This window comes from Alosa alosa, chromosome 14 (assembly GCF_017589495.1).
Source record: "Alosa alosa isolate M-15738 ecotype Scorff River chromosome 14, AALO_Geno_1.1, whole genome shotgun sequence".
Taxonomy (NCBI): Eukaryota; Metazoa; Chordata; class Actinopteri; order Clupeiformes; family Clupeidae; genus Alosa; species Alosa alosa.
The window spans coordinates 3,593,439-3,608,785 of NC_063202.1; the positions used below are offsets into that span (position 1 = coordinate 3,593,439).

Below are 15,347 nucleotides of genomic sequence, written 5' to 3' on the forward strand. Positions count from 1 at the left end.
ATCATTGCAGAAGAGTCGAAAACAAACGAGGAGACAAACTCAATTCACACTTGTGTGAAAGTGGCAGGTCGTGGTGTTCCAATTCCTGTCACTATGAGTGGTAGTTGGTGCTGATGGAGAGATTGGCCTTCAGTTTTAAGCTTGGTGTGAAATACTGGCAAAGATTAGTGCTTTCACCTAACCAGGCAAAACTTTAACCAAAGTGGACATTGACCACACAATACTTGGAAAAGGTGTTTTCTGTTGTTCCTTGTTGTTCTGCTTAAAATCCATTTGATGAATAATTTTCAGCTGTGTCGGTCTTTGGTTGGTTATTTTAGGAGAAATTCTGTATGAAAAAATCAGCACTGAATGTTTCACACAGAATCTTCTCCTCAACGTCTTAAAAGACCAACACAAACCCTGAAGATCTTCTCCCTGAAGTCTGTTTTTATTTCATGAGGTATCAGAAAATATGCATTTTTAGTGAAATTTTGAGACGTGCTACTAATAGACTGACTGTAAGACTGTAAATTACAGTCTTACAGTCAATTTGGCTACATGAACTCCACTGTCACCTGCTGTCACCGCACCTTGTGGTCATCTATCCCATGATGCACCATCTACCCCCACAGTGGCATTCCCTCCATCGTGTCTCATTTCATTTTTCTTCTCACCTTCAACATGTGCCCAGTTATGCCTCCATGGTTCTGCTTCCACATAGATCATCATGTGTGACACACACAGTACTGGGAGAGCACAGGAAGACATGGCAAGCATTTGAGTGTGTGACAATTGACATGAGATGATAAATCAAGCTTGTAAACACAGGCACTTAATGGGAACCAGATTTAAGCAATAAACCCGAGAGGCCGTAGGTTACACTGATTCTACAACAGCTAAGGGGTGTTGTTAGGCACGACGCGCTAGCGGACTTGAGTGGCTTGCTTTTCTAAAACTGTTACTAAATACCTGGCAAAGTTTCATAAAGTAAAGGCACAGCAACTAGAAATATAATGAGTTATTCCTAGATGATCATTCTTCCGCCAGGAAATATATTTCCTCTATCTGAATGGTTGCCAAGCAACGTTGAGACGCAGCTACTTTAACTTTTGTTCAAGTTATGGTAGCGCAGTAATATAGAACGAAATGCGGTCAAGGTGTATGTTTATGCTGCATTTTACAATGGCATCAAACGTGATTCAGCCAATCACAATCAAGGACCAGAACTATCAGTTTTAAAACAGAAGATAAGATATTGTTGAAGGCGAGACTGTGCCTTATACTGTACACTCTTAAATCAAATGTCCAGATAGGGACAACACAATTTGTGTTGTTTCTAACACATTGCTTTTGTTATAATGTGTACACTCTTACAACAAATGTGTTGAAAATAACACAACTTATGTTGTTTTGTATGTCTAGATAGGGATAACACAGTTTGTGTTGTTTCTAACACATTGTGTTTTTATTTTGATCATTAACACATTAGTTTTAAGAGTGTAATACACACACACACACCTGTACACCACATAGAATGTGTTACTGCTCTCCTGCAGTGCTCCGACTTCCTCTGTCAGACTTCTCATTAGCAGAAGGTGCTAACGAGACAGGCTAATTTGGTCCCCACAAACACACCCATTGCTCATAGGCATTAATAAGAAGGAAACTGTCAGACGAGAGCACCAGGCTCTGTCTGGCCTCTTCCCCTCTCCCTTTGCCCAAAGGGAGGCTGTTGGGGATGGGAGGTGAGATTCGAGCCCAGGCATCACCTCCTCCTCAACCCCCCAGGAATCTCTCTGAACTCTCCCTCTCCTCCTCCACCCCTCTGGCCCCAACCTGAACCTGCAGGAGCCTCAGCCAACAGCTATCAGCTTGCCGCCTCCCAAGTGTCTTTGGCACCCTGCTAATGCAGACGCTTATTTGGGCGCTGGTGGTCTGGCCTGTGCCAGGTCCAAAAGAAGGATGATCATTTGTCCAGTCTGTAAAGGGCAACAGAAGGTGAAGTCATGACTTGGCAGAGATGCCTGTCTGGTGCCGTGTATACAGTACCGCTCAATGCAGCACACCACTCTCATCAGCAAAACACGCCTGCATCCAAACCAGAACCTGTCAGAGCGCCTGTTCTCTCTCTCTCTCTCTCTCTTTCTCTCTCTCTCTCTCTCTCTCTGAATGTGTGTGAGAGGGTGCGTGCTAGTGTGTGTGCATGTGCTCATACATGTGCATGTTTATGTTTCCAGTTTTTGTTTATGTGCATGTACACAATATGCATTCATGTGTTGGCTCGTGAGTGCGTCCCTCGACCCCTTTACCAAATCCACATGACGAGTAGATGTTCTTATGCAGCCAGATTCTCTGTGGCCCCACTTCACTGGCCCCCTACACACCCGGGCTGATTAGAGAACTCTTCTTCTAAATGCAAGACTAGCGCTTTCAGTGCACCCTTATCAGCTTTAATTAGCATGAAAGCAACGCAGTTGGTTTAAAGGGAGTTAAGGGAATATTTTGGATCAAATTGAGTTGAAGTATTTCCTTCCTAAACTCTAAGACTTTAACTCAAATGCCCAGAAAATGTATCTTCAAAAAGCCTTTTATCTGTATATAGAGGAGCAGAATATAGAAAGCATCACATTTTTTGTGAACAAAGATTTCCTTTGGGAAGTGTAACCTTAGATGGGTTCTAGATCCTTCTAGATTTACAGCGGCTGGCTCTGAGAAGTGAGGAGGTTTTTGTGTGAGCCCTCTTAGACAGAACAGAAGCCATGAATAAAAAAGGCCATTTCAGGTGACTAAGACAGGACACCGGCCTTTTAGTTTCCTGTGTCCACAGGGGCATTCCCCATAGTGCTGTGTTTTAGTTTCCTGTGTCCACAGGGGCATTCCCCATAGTGCTGTGTTTTAGTTTCCTGTGTCCACAGGGGCATTCCCCATAGTGCTGTGTTTTTGTTTTTCACGCGTATCAGGTGTGATTGTGTGTACATGTGTGTATATATATATAGAGAGAGATTTCACCCAGTAGTAACCTTACCCACCTTGACCTTTCACCTCTCATTTCACCCAGGAGTGGAGCGAGCCTCTGGCTCTTCTGGCCCAAGAGAGGGCAGTGTCCTGCTTCTCAGATGCTGCCCTCCCAGAGCAGAGCCTGGGAGAGCACGTAGGCTGGAACGTCCAGCAGGCAGCGCATGAGGAAGCCTCCTTCGCTGAGGTCATCAATGCCTGGTTCTTTGAAGGCCAGGACTACGTCTACCTGGATGGCCAGTGCAGAGAGAATAGTACCTGTCAACATTACACACAGGTACACAAAGCTTTAAAGCACCTGTCAACATTACTCACAGGTACACAAAGCTTTAAAGCACCTGTCAACATTACTCACAGGTACAGAACTTTAAAGCACCTGTCAACATTACACACAGGTAGACAAAGCTTTAAAGCACCTGTCAACATTACTCACAGGTACAGAACTTTAAAGCAACATGGTGTAAGAGTGGGTAATTACAGTATACCCCTTGTTGTCATTTTTCAACTCACTGGGTACCCACTTAGAGCTTAGTTACATAAAGTGGCAAAAAGAGCCATATTCCAGCATGGTGTAACAAAATGACATAGTTCATGGGCACATGTGCAAGCATTGGCATTGTCCGTATTTTCTGTATCCATCCATCCTCCCATCATCCAACTGAGTTTGAAGTTTAAAGTAAAAACTACAAAGTGTGGCTTTACATGAAATCCTGGGGGCTGCGGAACAAGCAGTGTAGTGTCACTTCCTGTTTATTACACCATAAGCTAAAATATCTAGCCTAGAAATCTAGACGCACCCTAGCGGCAGCAAATGTAATTTGCAGCCAGGGTAGTCTAGCAACTCTCTGTTGGCTTGCGAGCTGGAAAAATGAAACTTCAATCAGGCCAATCACATCGTGTATAGAGTCGGCAGTGCCAATGGTAAGTTCCCAGACCCTACATCTTGATCTCTCAGGCTATAAAATGTGCCAATGTTTCCCCCCTAAATCTTAGATGCTGATAAGAAATGTGTATAGTGTACATGTGACATTCAAACAGGTGATATATGCGCTACGGTGAGTCCATGCCCTGTCATGCAGCCAAAACCCAATTTCCTAAAGTGCTCCTAGTACTACATGGGTAGAATAGAAAATTCTCCCTCAGCGTCCTTTATGATAAAAAGCCTAATGCATTCAGAAGCACTCCTTAATCTGGCATCTAAGATAGCATGACTAAAAGCCTTTTTTAAGTCTATTCTTTGGGGCTTTTCTGCTTATAACCAGACAGGACCGCAGAGAGAGTGACAGGAAGCAAGGGGGAGAGAGAGATGGGGTGGAATCAGGAAATGACCCGAGTGTGTGTTGAGGAGATGATGAGCTGACCGCTTCTCTGTCTCTGTCTGTCTGTGTGTGTGTGTGTGTGTTGCAGCTGGTGTGGGCCACCTCCAGACGCGTGGGCTGTGCTCAGCATGTGTGCAGGTCGGGAGGCTCCCTGCTGGAAGTGTTTGTGTGCGCCTACTCCCCAGGGTGAGCAGACCAGCCCACAGTGCACACACAGGCTGCGTCTGATGGGACAGTTAAAAAAGGAGCACTGCTGTTTCTCACTGCTCCTAGTGTGGAAGTGTTTGGTGTGATGTTCAAAAATGACACAACAAATATGTTAACTTAGTCCTCTGATGAATTATTTGTTAGTTGTTATTAGTTAGTTAACTGTGGTGTGTGTGTGTGTGTGTGTGTGTGTGTGTGTGTGTGTGTGCGTGTGCGTGCGTGCGTGCGTCGCGTGCGTCGCGTCGTGTCTTGGCAGCGTAGCGTGCATGTGCCATGTGTGTGCATGTGTGTGTGTGTCTGTCTGTTTGTCTGTCTGTCTGTCTGTGTGTGTGTATGTCTGTGTGTGTGTGTGTGTGTGCCTCCGTGTCCGTGTGCGTGTGCGTGTGCGTGTGTGTCTGTCTGTGTGTGTGTGTGTGTATGTCTGTGTGTGTGCGTGTGCGTGTGTGTGTGTGTGTGTGCGTGTGTGTGTGCGTGCGTGTGTGTGTACGCGCAGGGGGAACTGGGAGGTGAACGGTAGGCCTGTGGTGCCCTATAAGGCTGGAGTCTACTGCTCCCTCTGCACCTCGGACATGTCAGGATGCTTCAGGCTCTGGGACCATGTTGGCGGGCTTTGTGGTGAGATGGTCAAACCTATATTTGTTATCTATAGCTAACCCTGTTTTAGGTATGAAATGATGTACATTTATTCAGTGTAGTCCCGTTTACTATTTATTAATGATTTACTATTATTTACGGAACTATTCAGTTCTGTTTCTTAACATTCTGGTAGGTTGTATTACCTTGCTTGGCTTTTGTCAAGAGTTTGTTACCTCAGTCCAAGAACTGTGTTATGATGAGCTTGTTTATTAAAACGTTACTCAGAACTGCAGGCCTCGTCACACCTTCAGGCCAAGGTCTTAGTGAGTTTGTATTTAGTTATGAACTGTCTGGGCCTTGTCCTCAGCCATTACCCACTTTGGTATGAGGTGTCATGTGCTTTTAATTCATCCCCCTCTTGAAACGGAAAGTTTATTTCAATGGTATTTTTAGCTAATTGAGTAAGGCTGTGGTTAATTTACACACTGAGACATGAACACATGCTGTCTTTATTGCACATTATTTGGAATGATTAGTAAAATCAAGGTATTTTTTGTAAAAGTTTTTGCCATCTGTGCCATGAAAGGGCTTGTTTGTTGCCCTTTGTGATAAAATGACTGAGATTGACCCTGTGTTTACTTCTCAGTGAGTGTGTGTGTGTGTGTGTGAGTGTGTGTGTTTGGGGGGGGGGTGATAACCCTTATGCTTTTATTTATGGGCATATTTACACACATATAAACGTGTGTGTGTATTTGCATGCGTTTGTGTGTCCGTGTATGTCTTCAGAGATTCCACAGAACCCATGTCGGATGAACTGCGGGCAGCACGGCCGTCTGAACGTCTCCTCCTGCCAGTGCCACTGCTTCCCTGGCTTCACCGGCCGTTTCTGCCAAGGTCCCCGCTTTACCGCCACCCCACTCCTACACACCACCACCCTGCCACCCTAGTAGTGCCCACCATCCCACTGCCTAATCTGACTCCCCTCTCTAACTGGTCAGTTTGCCTCCATCCCCCCTGCCTCTCTGTCCATCTGCACTCCCTAATGAAGCACCGCAGACATTAGCTGCCCCAAGAGTATCATAAAAGAGTGTGATAGAGAATAACGGTAACATTATACAGAGTCATACCTTTAAAAAAGCTCACAGCGAATTACAGTCTGTTGTGCAACCAGACGCATGTCTGTAAGTTGGTGCCCTGTTTGTGTGTGTGTGTATGTGTGTGTGTGTGTGTGTGTGTGTGTGTGTGTGTGTGTGTGTGTGTGTGTGTGTGTGTGTATGTGTGTGTGTGTGTGTGTGTGTGTGTATGAGGTGTGTGTGTGTGTGTGTGTGTGTATGTGTGTGTGTGTGTGTGTGCGTGTGTGTGTGTGTGTGTGTGTGTGTGTGTGTGTGTGTGAGTGAGTGAGTCGGCGGCCTGTGTGTGTGTGTGCGTGCGCAAGCAAATGTGTGTGTGCGTGTGTGTGTGTGTCGCGTCGGCGTCGTGTGTGTGTGTGTGTGTGCAACGTGTGTATGTGTGCGCAGCGCTGTGTGTGTGTGTCGTGTGGGTGGGTGCAACGTATGTGTGTGTGTGTGCGTGCGCGCGTGTGTGTGTGTGTGTGATGAATAATTGATTGTTGTTGGCTTGGCAGTGCGCTGCAGTGTTCGTTGTGTCCACGGCCGCTACAGAGAGGAGGAGTGCTCGTGCCAGTGTGATGTGGGCTACGGTGGGGCTCAGTGCGCTGGTGAGTGGCAAAGCTAGCACTGTCACACTCGCCACTCTACCGACACGACTCACTTTTCCCTATTTCTGTGTGTCCTGAGGGTGAGGTGTGTGAGTGTGTGTGCGCTTTCAGATGTTTGATGTCAAAATTCTCTCTCTCCCGGAGGGCACTGTCTATAATTAACGTGGGCTGGGACGGTCGGAGCGTCGGCTCCATGTGCTTCCAGTCAGAACACCCAGCTGTGCCTTCTATTTTTCACGTCGTAATGTGTTTGGTCTGACTATAACAGCACATTAATCAAACAAGACAAAGGCAATTAAAACATGTTCATAGATGTTAGCAAAATATCTGTATATGTATATCAAAATATAATCCATGATTTCTTGTGCATTATACCAGGGGTTCCCAAACTTTTCCACGACAAGGCCCCCTAAATACCACTAGGTTCTGGCCAAGGACCCCCTTGATTATGATATGATTATGATTATTAAACCCATCGACAATACTACGGCAAATGTAAAAATACATTCAGTTAATCCTAATAATTATTTTAGCCACAAGCACTTTGCGATGGAGCATACAGTGTGCAAAAAATGCATTTGGGACTTTCTGCTATATGAGAGCTATTACTCTACTATTATTCCCAGTCATTATCATGGAAAATATAATGTCCAGATATGCAACAAATTATTATAATGGCATTGTATTTTTCAAATGTATTTATTTGTTGCTTTTTATTTTTCCTTCCAACTTGCTGAGGCCCCCCTGGCACCCCCTCGCGGCCCCCACTTTGAAAACCACTGCATTATACCGTGCATAATATTTTGTTCAATGTTGCTCCGGTTTTATTATGTGTATTTAGCTTACTGCATATTTTTATGTGTAATACTCTTATGTACTATGCATGTTTGTATATTATTATTGTGTATTAATTTTCATATTTTTTGTTATGTCTATTGTTAACGTATTTTGATGTATTTGTGCAGAAAAGCTGCAATTCCCGTACCACAACTGTGACCTGCAGATTGATGGCGAATGCTTCATGGTGTCTTCCGAGGCAGAGACGTACTACACAGCCAAGCTGCAGTGCCAGGTAACACGGCTCTCACTGGCGGACAGGCCCCTAGAGAGCTACCTCACCTGTCAATGACATAATGAGTGTAGTTAGTAGGTAAAAGTTTTCTCACTAGCTTGAATTGATTTGAGCATTTTTCATGTGTCATTTACTTAAGACAGTTAACAGTTTGTTAATAATGAATACAGTTGCTGCTATGATGCTGCTGTATGTATTTAACTCACATTATTCAAATGCTTTTCGCATGTATTCCTATTGTCCAATACCAAAATAGATCTTCATACCATATACCCCGCTGTTCTGTATGTGGGCTTGTTCTTCTGACCTCAGGAGAGAGGGGGTGTTCTCGCTCAGATCCACAATCAGAAGGTGCAGGACATCCTGGCCTACTACTTCGGCCAGCTGGAAACCACAAATGAGGTGACAGACCCTGACTTTGAGACCAGGAACTTCTGGATAGGTGAGAACACACACACACACACACTTTCCATTCCTCTACTAGACTGAATGAGTGTTGGGTGAGTTTGGTGTGGAATAACTTAACTAGCCCACAGAGAACGGGTTTATTTATGCCATCAAACACATCTCAGATGAACAATGGTAGGCTTCCAAATACTATTATCCATAAGGTGTAAATCTTTGTTCCATTTCAATATTTGTGTATTTGTTCATTTCTTGTGTTTATGTATTATTTATTGAAAAATGTATCAAAGAACTATTGTGATTGATGATACTTCTTTTGGTTTGCTTGCAATATGAGATAACCTCTGCAATCGCCTTTATTTATCAGTCTTGACATTAATATTTCTGCACAAAAATGATAAATTATTCATACCATAGTGCCACAAGCTAGGCTTTTAGGAAGGCTCTGTCTTGTGTCTCAGGACTTACGTACAAGACCCTGAAGGATGCTTTTCGCTGGGACACTGGAGAGAGTCCTTCTTTCACCAGCTTTGCTTTTGGACAGCCTGATAACCTAGGGTATGTGTGTGTGTGTGTGTGTGTGTGTGTGTGTGTGTGTGTGTGTGTGTTTTGATGTATGTGTGGTGAAAAAGTGGCTAGAAGGAGAAAGATAGAAAGTACTTGAAACATACAGACCTTAGACCAGTCCAACAGTTGAATAAAACACTTTCATGATGTAAGTTTTTTTTTCGATACTTTTAGTTTAACTTTCCAGTTTCTAGTTCAAAGCAAGGATCAAAGAAATGAATTGATAAACCACGATTTTCATCTAGCCTTTGTAGTTCACCGCTCCCTAGAAGTTGTGCTTTTGTGCCCCTCTGTGTGCAGTGTCCTGTCCTGACCACCGGGTGTCCCTCTCTCCCCTCTGTGTGTCCACAGCTTTGGGAACTGCGTAGAGATGCAGGCTGCCAGCGGCTTCAACTGGAATGACCAGCGCTGCAAAACACGCAACAGATACATCTGCCAGTTTGGTGAGCCTCCAAACGTGCCATGCACATTATTCAGACTCACACCACTCTTCAGCCAGAGTGAAGATGAATTTCAGTCAGTTGTGACAATTTCTTGTGGAGCAAGTGACGAGATCTTCAGTATCAGTATCAGTCTTCTTAAGAGGGGGAAACATGTCAATGTTTTGGGGAAATTAGCTAAGAATCTATAGGCTAATCGGTCTAACCCACTTACAGTGAATTATGCTAAACTACACATGGTTATTGCTTATTCATTGTTTATTATTAATAATAAACAATTGTTAATTATTAATTGTTATTGTTTATTATTAATGACACAGAAGGATCTGTATCCTCTTATCTACAGTAAATCTGGGGTCGATGGAAAATAAGCTTACTTCCTAAAAAGTTGGCGTGTTCCTTTACAGTAGCAACACAGAGGCTCATTTGACCCTTGTCCTCTCAGAGATCATCCTCTGGGTGGAATGGGCACCTTCTTCTGTTATGGCCCTTCTGCCTTTTGCTAGACCTGTGTCTGTCCCTCGCAATTTGACAGAGAGAGATTGTGGCACCACTGCATTATCTGTCAACAGCCCCATAAACAACTGAGAGAAAGAGTGACAAAGAGAGAGAGAGAGAGAGAGAGAGAGAGAGAGAGGGGAGAGAGAGAAGGGAGTGAAAGAAAGAGAGAGAGGGAGAGGGAGTGAAAGAAAGATTACCCTCCAGAAAGCATCACATAAGAATGCAAATGCAAAACAATATGAGACTAATTAATATTTAATTTCTACAGCGGCTTTAACATGCCATTCTGTCACCACAGGGCCGTAAATATAAAGAGCAAAATGAAAGACTGGGCTATTTGCTTATTTTTCTGCTGCTTATCAGAGCTGCTATGTTTTGCAGAACTGTCTCTCTCTTGCCTGCTTATCATCAAAATAATTCCTGTCACAAAATAGAGGCACTGCCAACTATCTGATTGCTTATCATCATAAACCTGTCACAGTGCAATATTTAAAATCACCTGTGGGCCTATTTTTATTCTGCACTATCAGCAGATAGATTTGAGTGAAAAATATTTGAAAAGAAGCAACATCATCAACAACAACAACAGCAGTAGCAGCGACGGCGTAAACAGTGACAGACACAAACGCATGCATTCACCAGCACAGATGGATTTGCCTGACAGCCCGTCAAACAACAGTGAGGCCTTTTAACGGGCAGTGCAGTGTGGCACAATACCATTAAAGTGAAAGTGGGTACACAAACACACACACACAGAGAAAGAGAGAGAGAGAAAGAAAGAGAGCACTCACACAGACAGCACCTTTAAACAAAATGCCCTTTAAAGACCCCCATTCTGGACAAGCCTAGCTTTTTTATGACCTTCTCCTTTAGATGAGCTGAGCTCTTCGCTCACCCATCAGCCGCACTCTAATGACGCTCCTCTGTAATCAATGGTACTCACCATAAAATGCTTTAAAAGGATCAATGCGTGTCACTCCAGAGCTGGCACCCACCTTGCACTCGCCATTTTTCAAGAAGCCCCCAGGTTGTTAAGTCTGTCCACGTTCCACCAGACACTTGTTTTTATTTTGTTTAGCTTTGTGTTTTGTGTTTGTGATTGCTATTGATCACACTGAGGCCCCTTCAGGCACACCCCCTATCGCCACGGTGACACCTAAACCACCAGTTCTTTTAAAAGGCTTTTAATAATGCGGAGGGCTGCAAAGCTGTTTGGCTGGAAGTCATTGCTTTTTTCTGGAGGGGCGGTTTGGAAGTATTGAATGAATTGACAGCCGTGCAAGACCCCAGGGGCAGAATCATGATGGGAGTGTCATAACCACACACACCCCAAGCAGGCCTACACACTCACACACACTCATGCACATGCACATGCACACACACACATACACAAATACAAGATGTGTGCACACACACACATACACACACACAAGCATGTACATTCATTTCAGTAGAGTGCTGCTGTGTGAGAGGGTTAACACTGACAAAATAAACTAATAGATGAATTGCTTTTCCTCTGTCTCTCTCTCTCTCTCCTCTTCTCTTCTCTCTCTCTCTCCTCTTCTCTCTGCCACTCCCTCTCCTCCGGCACTAAGTGACTGAGTGGCTGCTCTCACGTACGATGTTATTTGTTAATGAAGTGATAAGTGGTAAACAGTGCTGCAGGGCTGGGTAGAATGGAGGGATAGAGAGAATGGGATGGAGGGAGGGAAGGGGGGGTTGATTTGATGCGTGGAGCGTAGAGTTTGCGTGGAAGGCTGAGTGACTTTCGGAGGTGGGAGAGCGGTTGCTTCTGCCCACCAGAGAGAGCTGACTGGCAGTCAGGCTGGAGATCGTAGGCGTGATGGAGCACGGTTTTATATAGCACCTCTCTCCTCTGCCAAGCACTCCAAAGCGCTTTACAGATAATGCCTCGCATTCACCTAACCGACGGGGAGGGGGGGAGGCATGGCAGCTGTGTAGTGCACCAAGCCTACTCACTGTATTCACCGGGGCGGGAGCGACAACATGGCAGGGCTGGCTGAGGCTCTGTCTCTGTCTCTGCTCGAGGAGGCTTCAGCGATGAAGCAGGTAGAGCGAGGATTGGCCCAGGCCACTCTCTGATTACCGCTGGTGCTCTCCTACGCCTGCTGAGTGCTGCTGTGTGGGGGTTCCTCCCGCACACTGAGAAAAGTGGCTGCCTTTTGCAAGTACACGCAGCACTGAGAGATAACCGGCTACAGCCGCCATCCCCTGATATGTCCGAGTAAACCTGAAAGTTTCTTTTTTAACAAACAAAAAATAAAGAACGGGGGGAATCATTTATTCTGTGAGTGAGGCCTTTTACCTTCTCCCATAGAATATTAATGCACCCGCTCCCAAATCAAGTCCGAATGGAGGCTGCTGGATTAAAGAGGATTTGTGTTACAAGCCACACTGTTTATTTCCTCCAGCTAAGATTTTTCCCCCTCTTATTTATTTATATATAACATTGAGTCATAGCATAGTAGTCTTCAGTGTATTTGCAATGGGAATGTGTGTTTGTATCTGAGTGGGTGAGAGAGTGTGTGTGTTTGTTTGTGTGTGCGCGCAAATATTTTTGTGGTTTCAGGTGAACTACAGTAATACACTAAAGTAGTACACATACATAATTAAAATTTTATGCAGGTCTTGTGTTTTGACATGCATATGTGTATACAGTATGTTGCGTGTTGTACTCATTTTTACGGTGTGTGTGTGTGTGTTTGTGTTTGTTTGTTTGTTTGTGTGTGTGTGTGTGTGTGTGTGTGTGTGCGCGTGTGCGCGTGTGTGTGTATTTTAATGCAACTGTTTACAGCTCCGGAGCATATAGCGGTATGGGAGAGAGGCCGGTGATTGGGCCTGCAACTGCACATAAGGATCCTGAGGCAGAGGGAACAGAGAGAGAACGTGTGTGTGTGTGTGTTTTCTGAGATGAGACAGCACCTCACTGTACTGAGTCCTCCTGTCTGCTCTGCACTGCACTGCACTTCACTTCCCCTCTGACATCCTCTAAGGTTCGTGATAAAGAGATACTGGAGAGACCTACTCACCGCCCCAAACCACCACCTGTCCAACACCCACCCACTCTCCCACCTTCTTTTCTTTTTAGACTTGGCTTGGGGGACAGGTCCTACTTTTAATTATCTACAGCAGTGAGAGCGCTCACTCTCTCATTCCCTCATTCCCTCCCTCACTACTTTGTTTACTTCTCACTTATTTATTTTATTTCTTTACTTACTTACTTTTTTGATTTCTTTATTTCATTTACTTCTATTTTTTATTTCTTTATTCATTTTGATTTCTTTTATTCATTTACTTACTTTATTTACTCATTTTATTTACTTTGTTTCATTTATTTCATTTTATTTACTTATTTATTTTTTTCTTTTTATTTTTTATTTATTACTTCTTTATTACTTATTTTTTATTTATTTTTTTATTTTATTTACTTATTTTTCTTTATTTTATTTTCATTTTTTTTTTTATTTCATTTATTTATTTATTCTCTTCTTTATTTCTTTTACTTTTTACTTATTTTGCTTTACTTACTTTTATTTCTTTATTTTTATTTTTTACTACTATTTATTTTATTTTATTTCATTTACTTATTTTTTTTATTTCTTTACTTTTATTTTATTATTACTTACTTTATATTTTATTATTTCTATTGTTTTACTTATTTATTTTATTACTTTATTTATTTATTTTTTAGTTATTTATTTATTTTCATTCCCTCATTCCCTCACTACCTCACTCACTCACTCATTCACTCACTCCCTCATTCCCTCACTCACTCACTGATTCCCTCATTCACTCACTCACTCCCTCATTCCCTCATTCACTCACTGATTCCCTCATTCCCTCACTCACTCACTCATTCACTCATTCCCTCACTCACTCCCTCATTCACTCACTCCCTCATTCCCTCACTCACTCACTGATTCCCTCATTCACTCACTCACTCACTCATTCCCTTTCCTCACTCCCTCATTCCTCCTCCCTCATTCCCTCACTCCTCACTGATTCCCTCATTCCTCCTCCTCCCTCATTCCCTCATTCACTCACTCACTCACTGATTCCCTCATTCCCTCACTCACTCACTCATTCACTCATTCCCTCACTCACTCCCTCATTCACTCACTCCCTCATTCCCTCACTCACTCACTGATTCCCTCATTCACTCACTCATTCACTCATTCCCTCACTCACTCAGTCATTCACTCATTCCCTCACTCACTCACTCATTCACTCATTCCCTCACTCACTCACTCATTCACTCACTCCCTCATTCCCTCACTCACTCACTGATTCCCTCATTCCCTCACTCACTCAGTCATTCACTCATTCCCTCACTCACTCACTGATTCCCTCATTCACTCACTCACTCACTCATTCACTCACTCACTCACTGATTCACTCACTCCCTCATTCCCTCACTCTCTCCCTGTCCCTTCTGTATTCAGCAGTTGGACACTGGCTGTCCAAATAAATTTGCTGCAATGGGGGGGGGTCTCTCCCAAAAAAAGTCTCCTCCTCAGCTCTCCGGAAGTCTTCCCGTGGCTGGTCCTCTTCTCCATATTCCAGCGGGCCTCGGCCCCATCCATATGAATGGGGCTGATAAACACATGGCAGTGAGGCAGTGGAGCAGTCCTCTGGCATCTGGCACCATGGGCCAGGAGCCTCTATGCTGCTCGCTGTTTGGATTTCACTCCATCTGTATCTCATTCGCACCACCACCAGTCCTCCCTGCTCTGAGCTGTGCTGTGCTGAGCTGTGCTGAGCTGCACTCTCCAGCTCTTGTCTCTGGTGGCGATGCCGACGTGGTTCTCGTTACTCACTCACACCTTTCAACCTTTGAGGATGTGAAGATTGTTGAGTTGTGATTCTTAAGTTGAATTGTAGATACCGTCATTACAAAACCACTGGTAAATCAAAAGGTTTCATTTCCAGATTTGACATGGAAAGTTTGCCTCTTTTTTGTGCACTTATGTGCACTAAAGTTAAATGATGTTAATTTGACAATACATATATGTGTTGATTGAAAGTACATCTTGAAGGTTTTTGAAACTGTAAAAAAAAAAAACACACAACATTGCATACAAAGTTTATGTCAAGTTTACTCCAGATGTCATACTGATGCTCCATCGTCTCATAAATCTTAAATGAATTCTTTCCTTTTCTGAATCCCAAAACTGTTAATATTGAGCTATGTTGTAAAAAGGCCGTAGAAACAGAACTGTAGAATATTTCAATTCTGTCTTAAATGTAAGAATTTCTATTCGCTATATATAAAACAGGTTTTGGAGGTTTGCAGCTCACTTTTGTACACTGGAGTTTGTAAATCATTCTTTGAGCATCTTCCTCTGAGAAACAGACTTTTACAGAAAGTTGATGCAACCCTGACCCATCTGAGCCTCAGCCAGACTTCTCAAACCTCTAGAAAGGATTATGGGTTCCATGATTTTCGCAGCACAAGTCATAAGAAACTCTCCAGTTGTTAGGCCTTGAGGACATCGTTATCTGGAGAATTGAGCCATCCTTTTTTC

At 43.7% G+C, this 15,347-nt stretch overlaps 1 protein-coding gene across 1 annotated transcript in view; it reads left to right on the forward strand.

Moving 5' to 3' along the window:
• Positions 1 to 12,983, forward strand: part of LOC125307603 (C-type lectin domain family 18 member C-like) — a 14,434-nt gene extending 1,451 nt beyond the window's left edge. Inside the window, exons 2-11 of the mRNA XM_048263657.1 lie at positions 3,041 to 3,274; positions 4,405 to 4,502; positions 5,017 to 5,138; positions 5,886 to 5,993; positions 6,724 to 6,816; positions 7,782 to 7,888; positions 8,201 to 8,330; positions 8,755 to 8,851; positions 9,212 to 9,303; positions 12,617 to 12,983. Of these exons, the coding sequence (XP_048119614.1) occupies positions 3,041 to 3,274; positions 4,405 to 4,502; positions 5,017 to 5,138; positions 5,886 to 5,993; positions 6,724 to 6,816; positions 7,782 to 7,888; positions 8,201 to 8,330; positions 8,755 to 8,851; positions 9,212 to 9,303; positions 12,617 to 12,654 (1,119 nt within the window). The 3' untranslated portion in view covers positions 12,655 to 12,983. The remainder of the gene's footprint in view (positions 1 to 3,040; positions 3,275 to 4,404; positions 4,503 to 5,016; positions 5,139 to 5,885; positions 5,994 to 6,723; positions 6,817 to 7,781; positions 7,889 to 8,200; positions 8,331 to 8,754; positions 8,852 to 9,211; positions 9,304 to 12,616) is intronic.
• Positions 12,984 to 15,347: the final 2,364 nt, after the last annotated feature.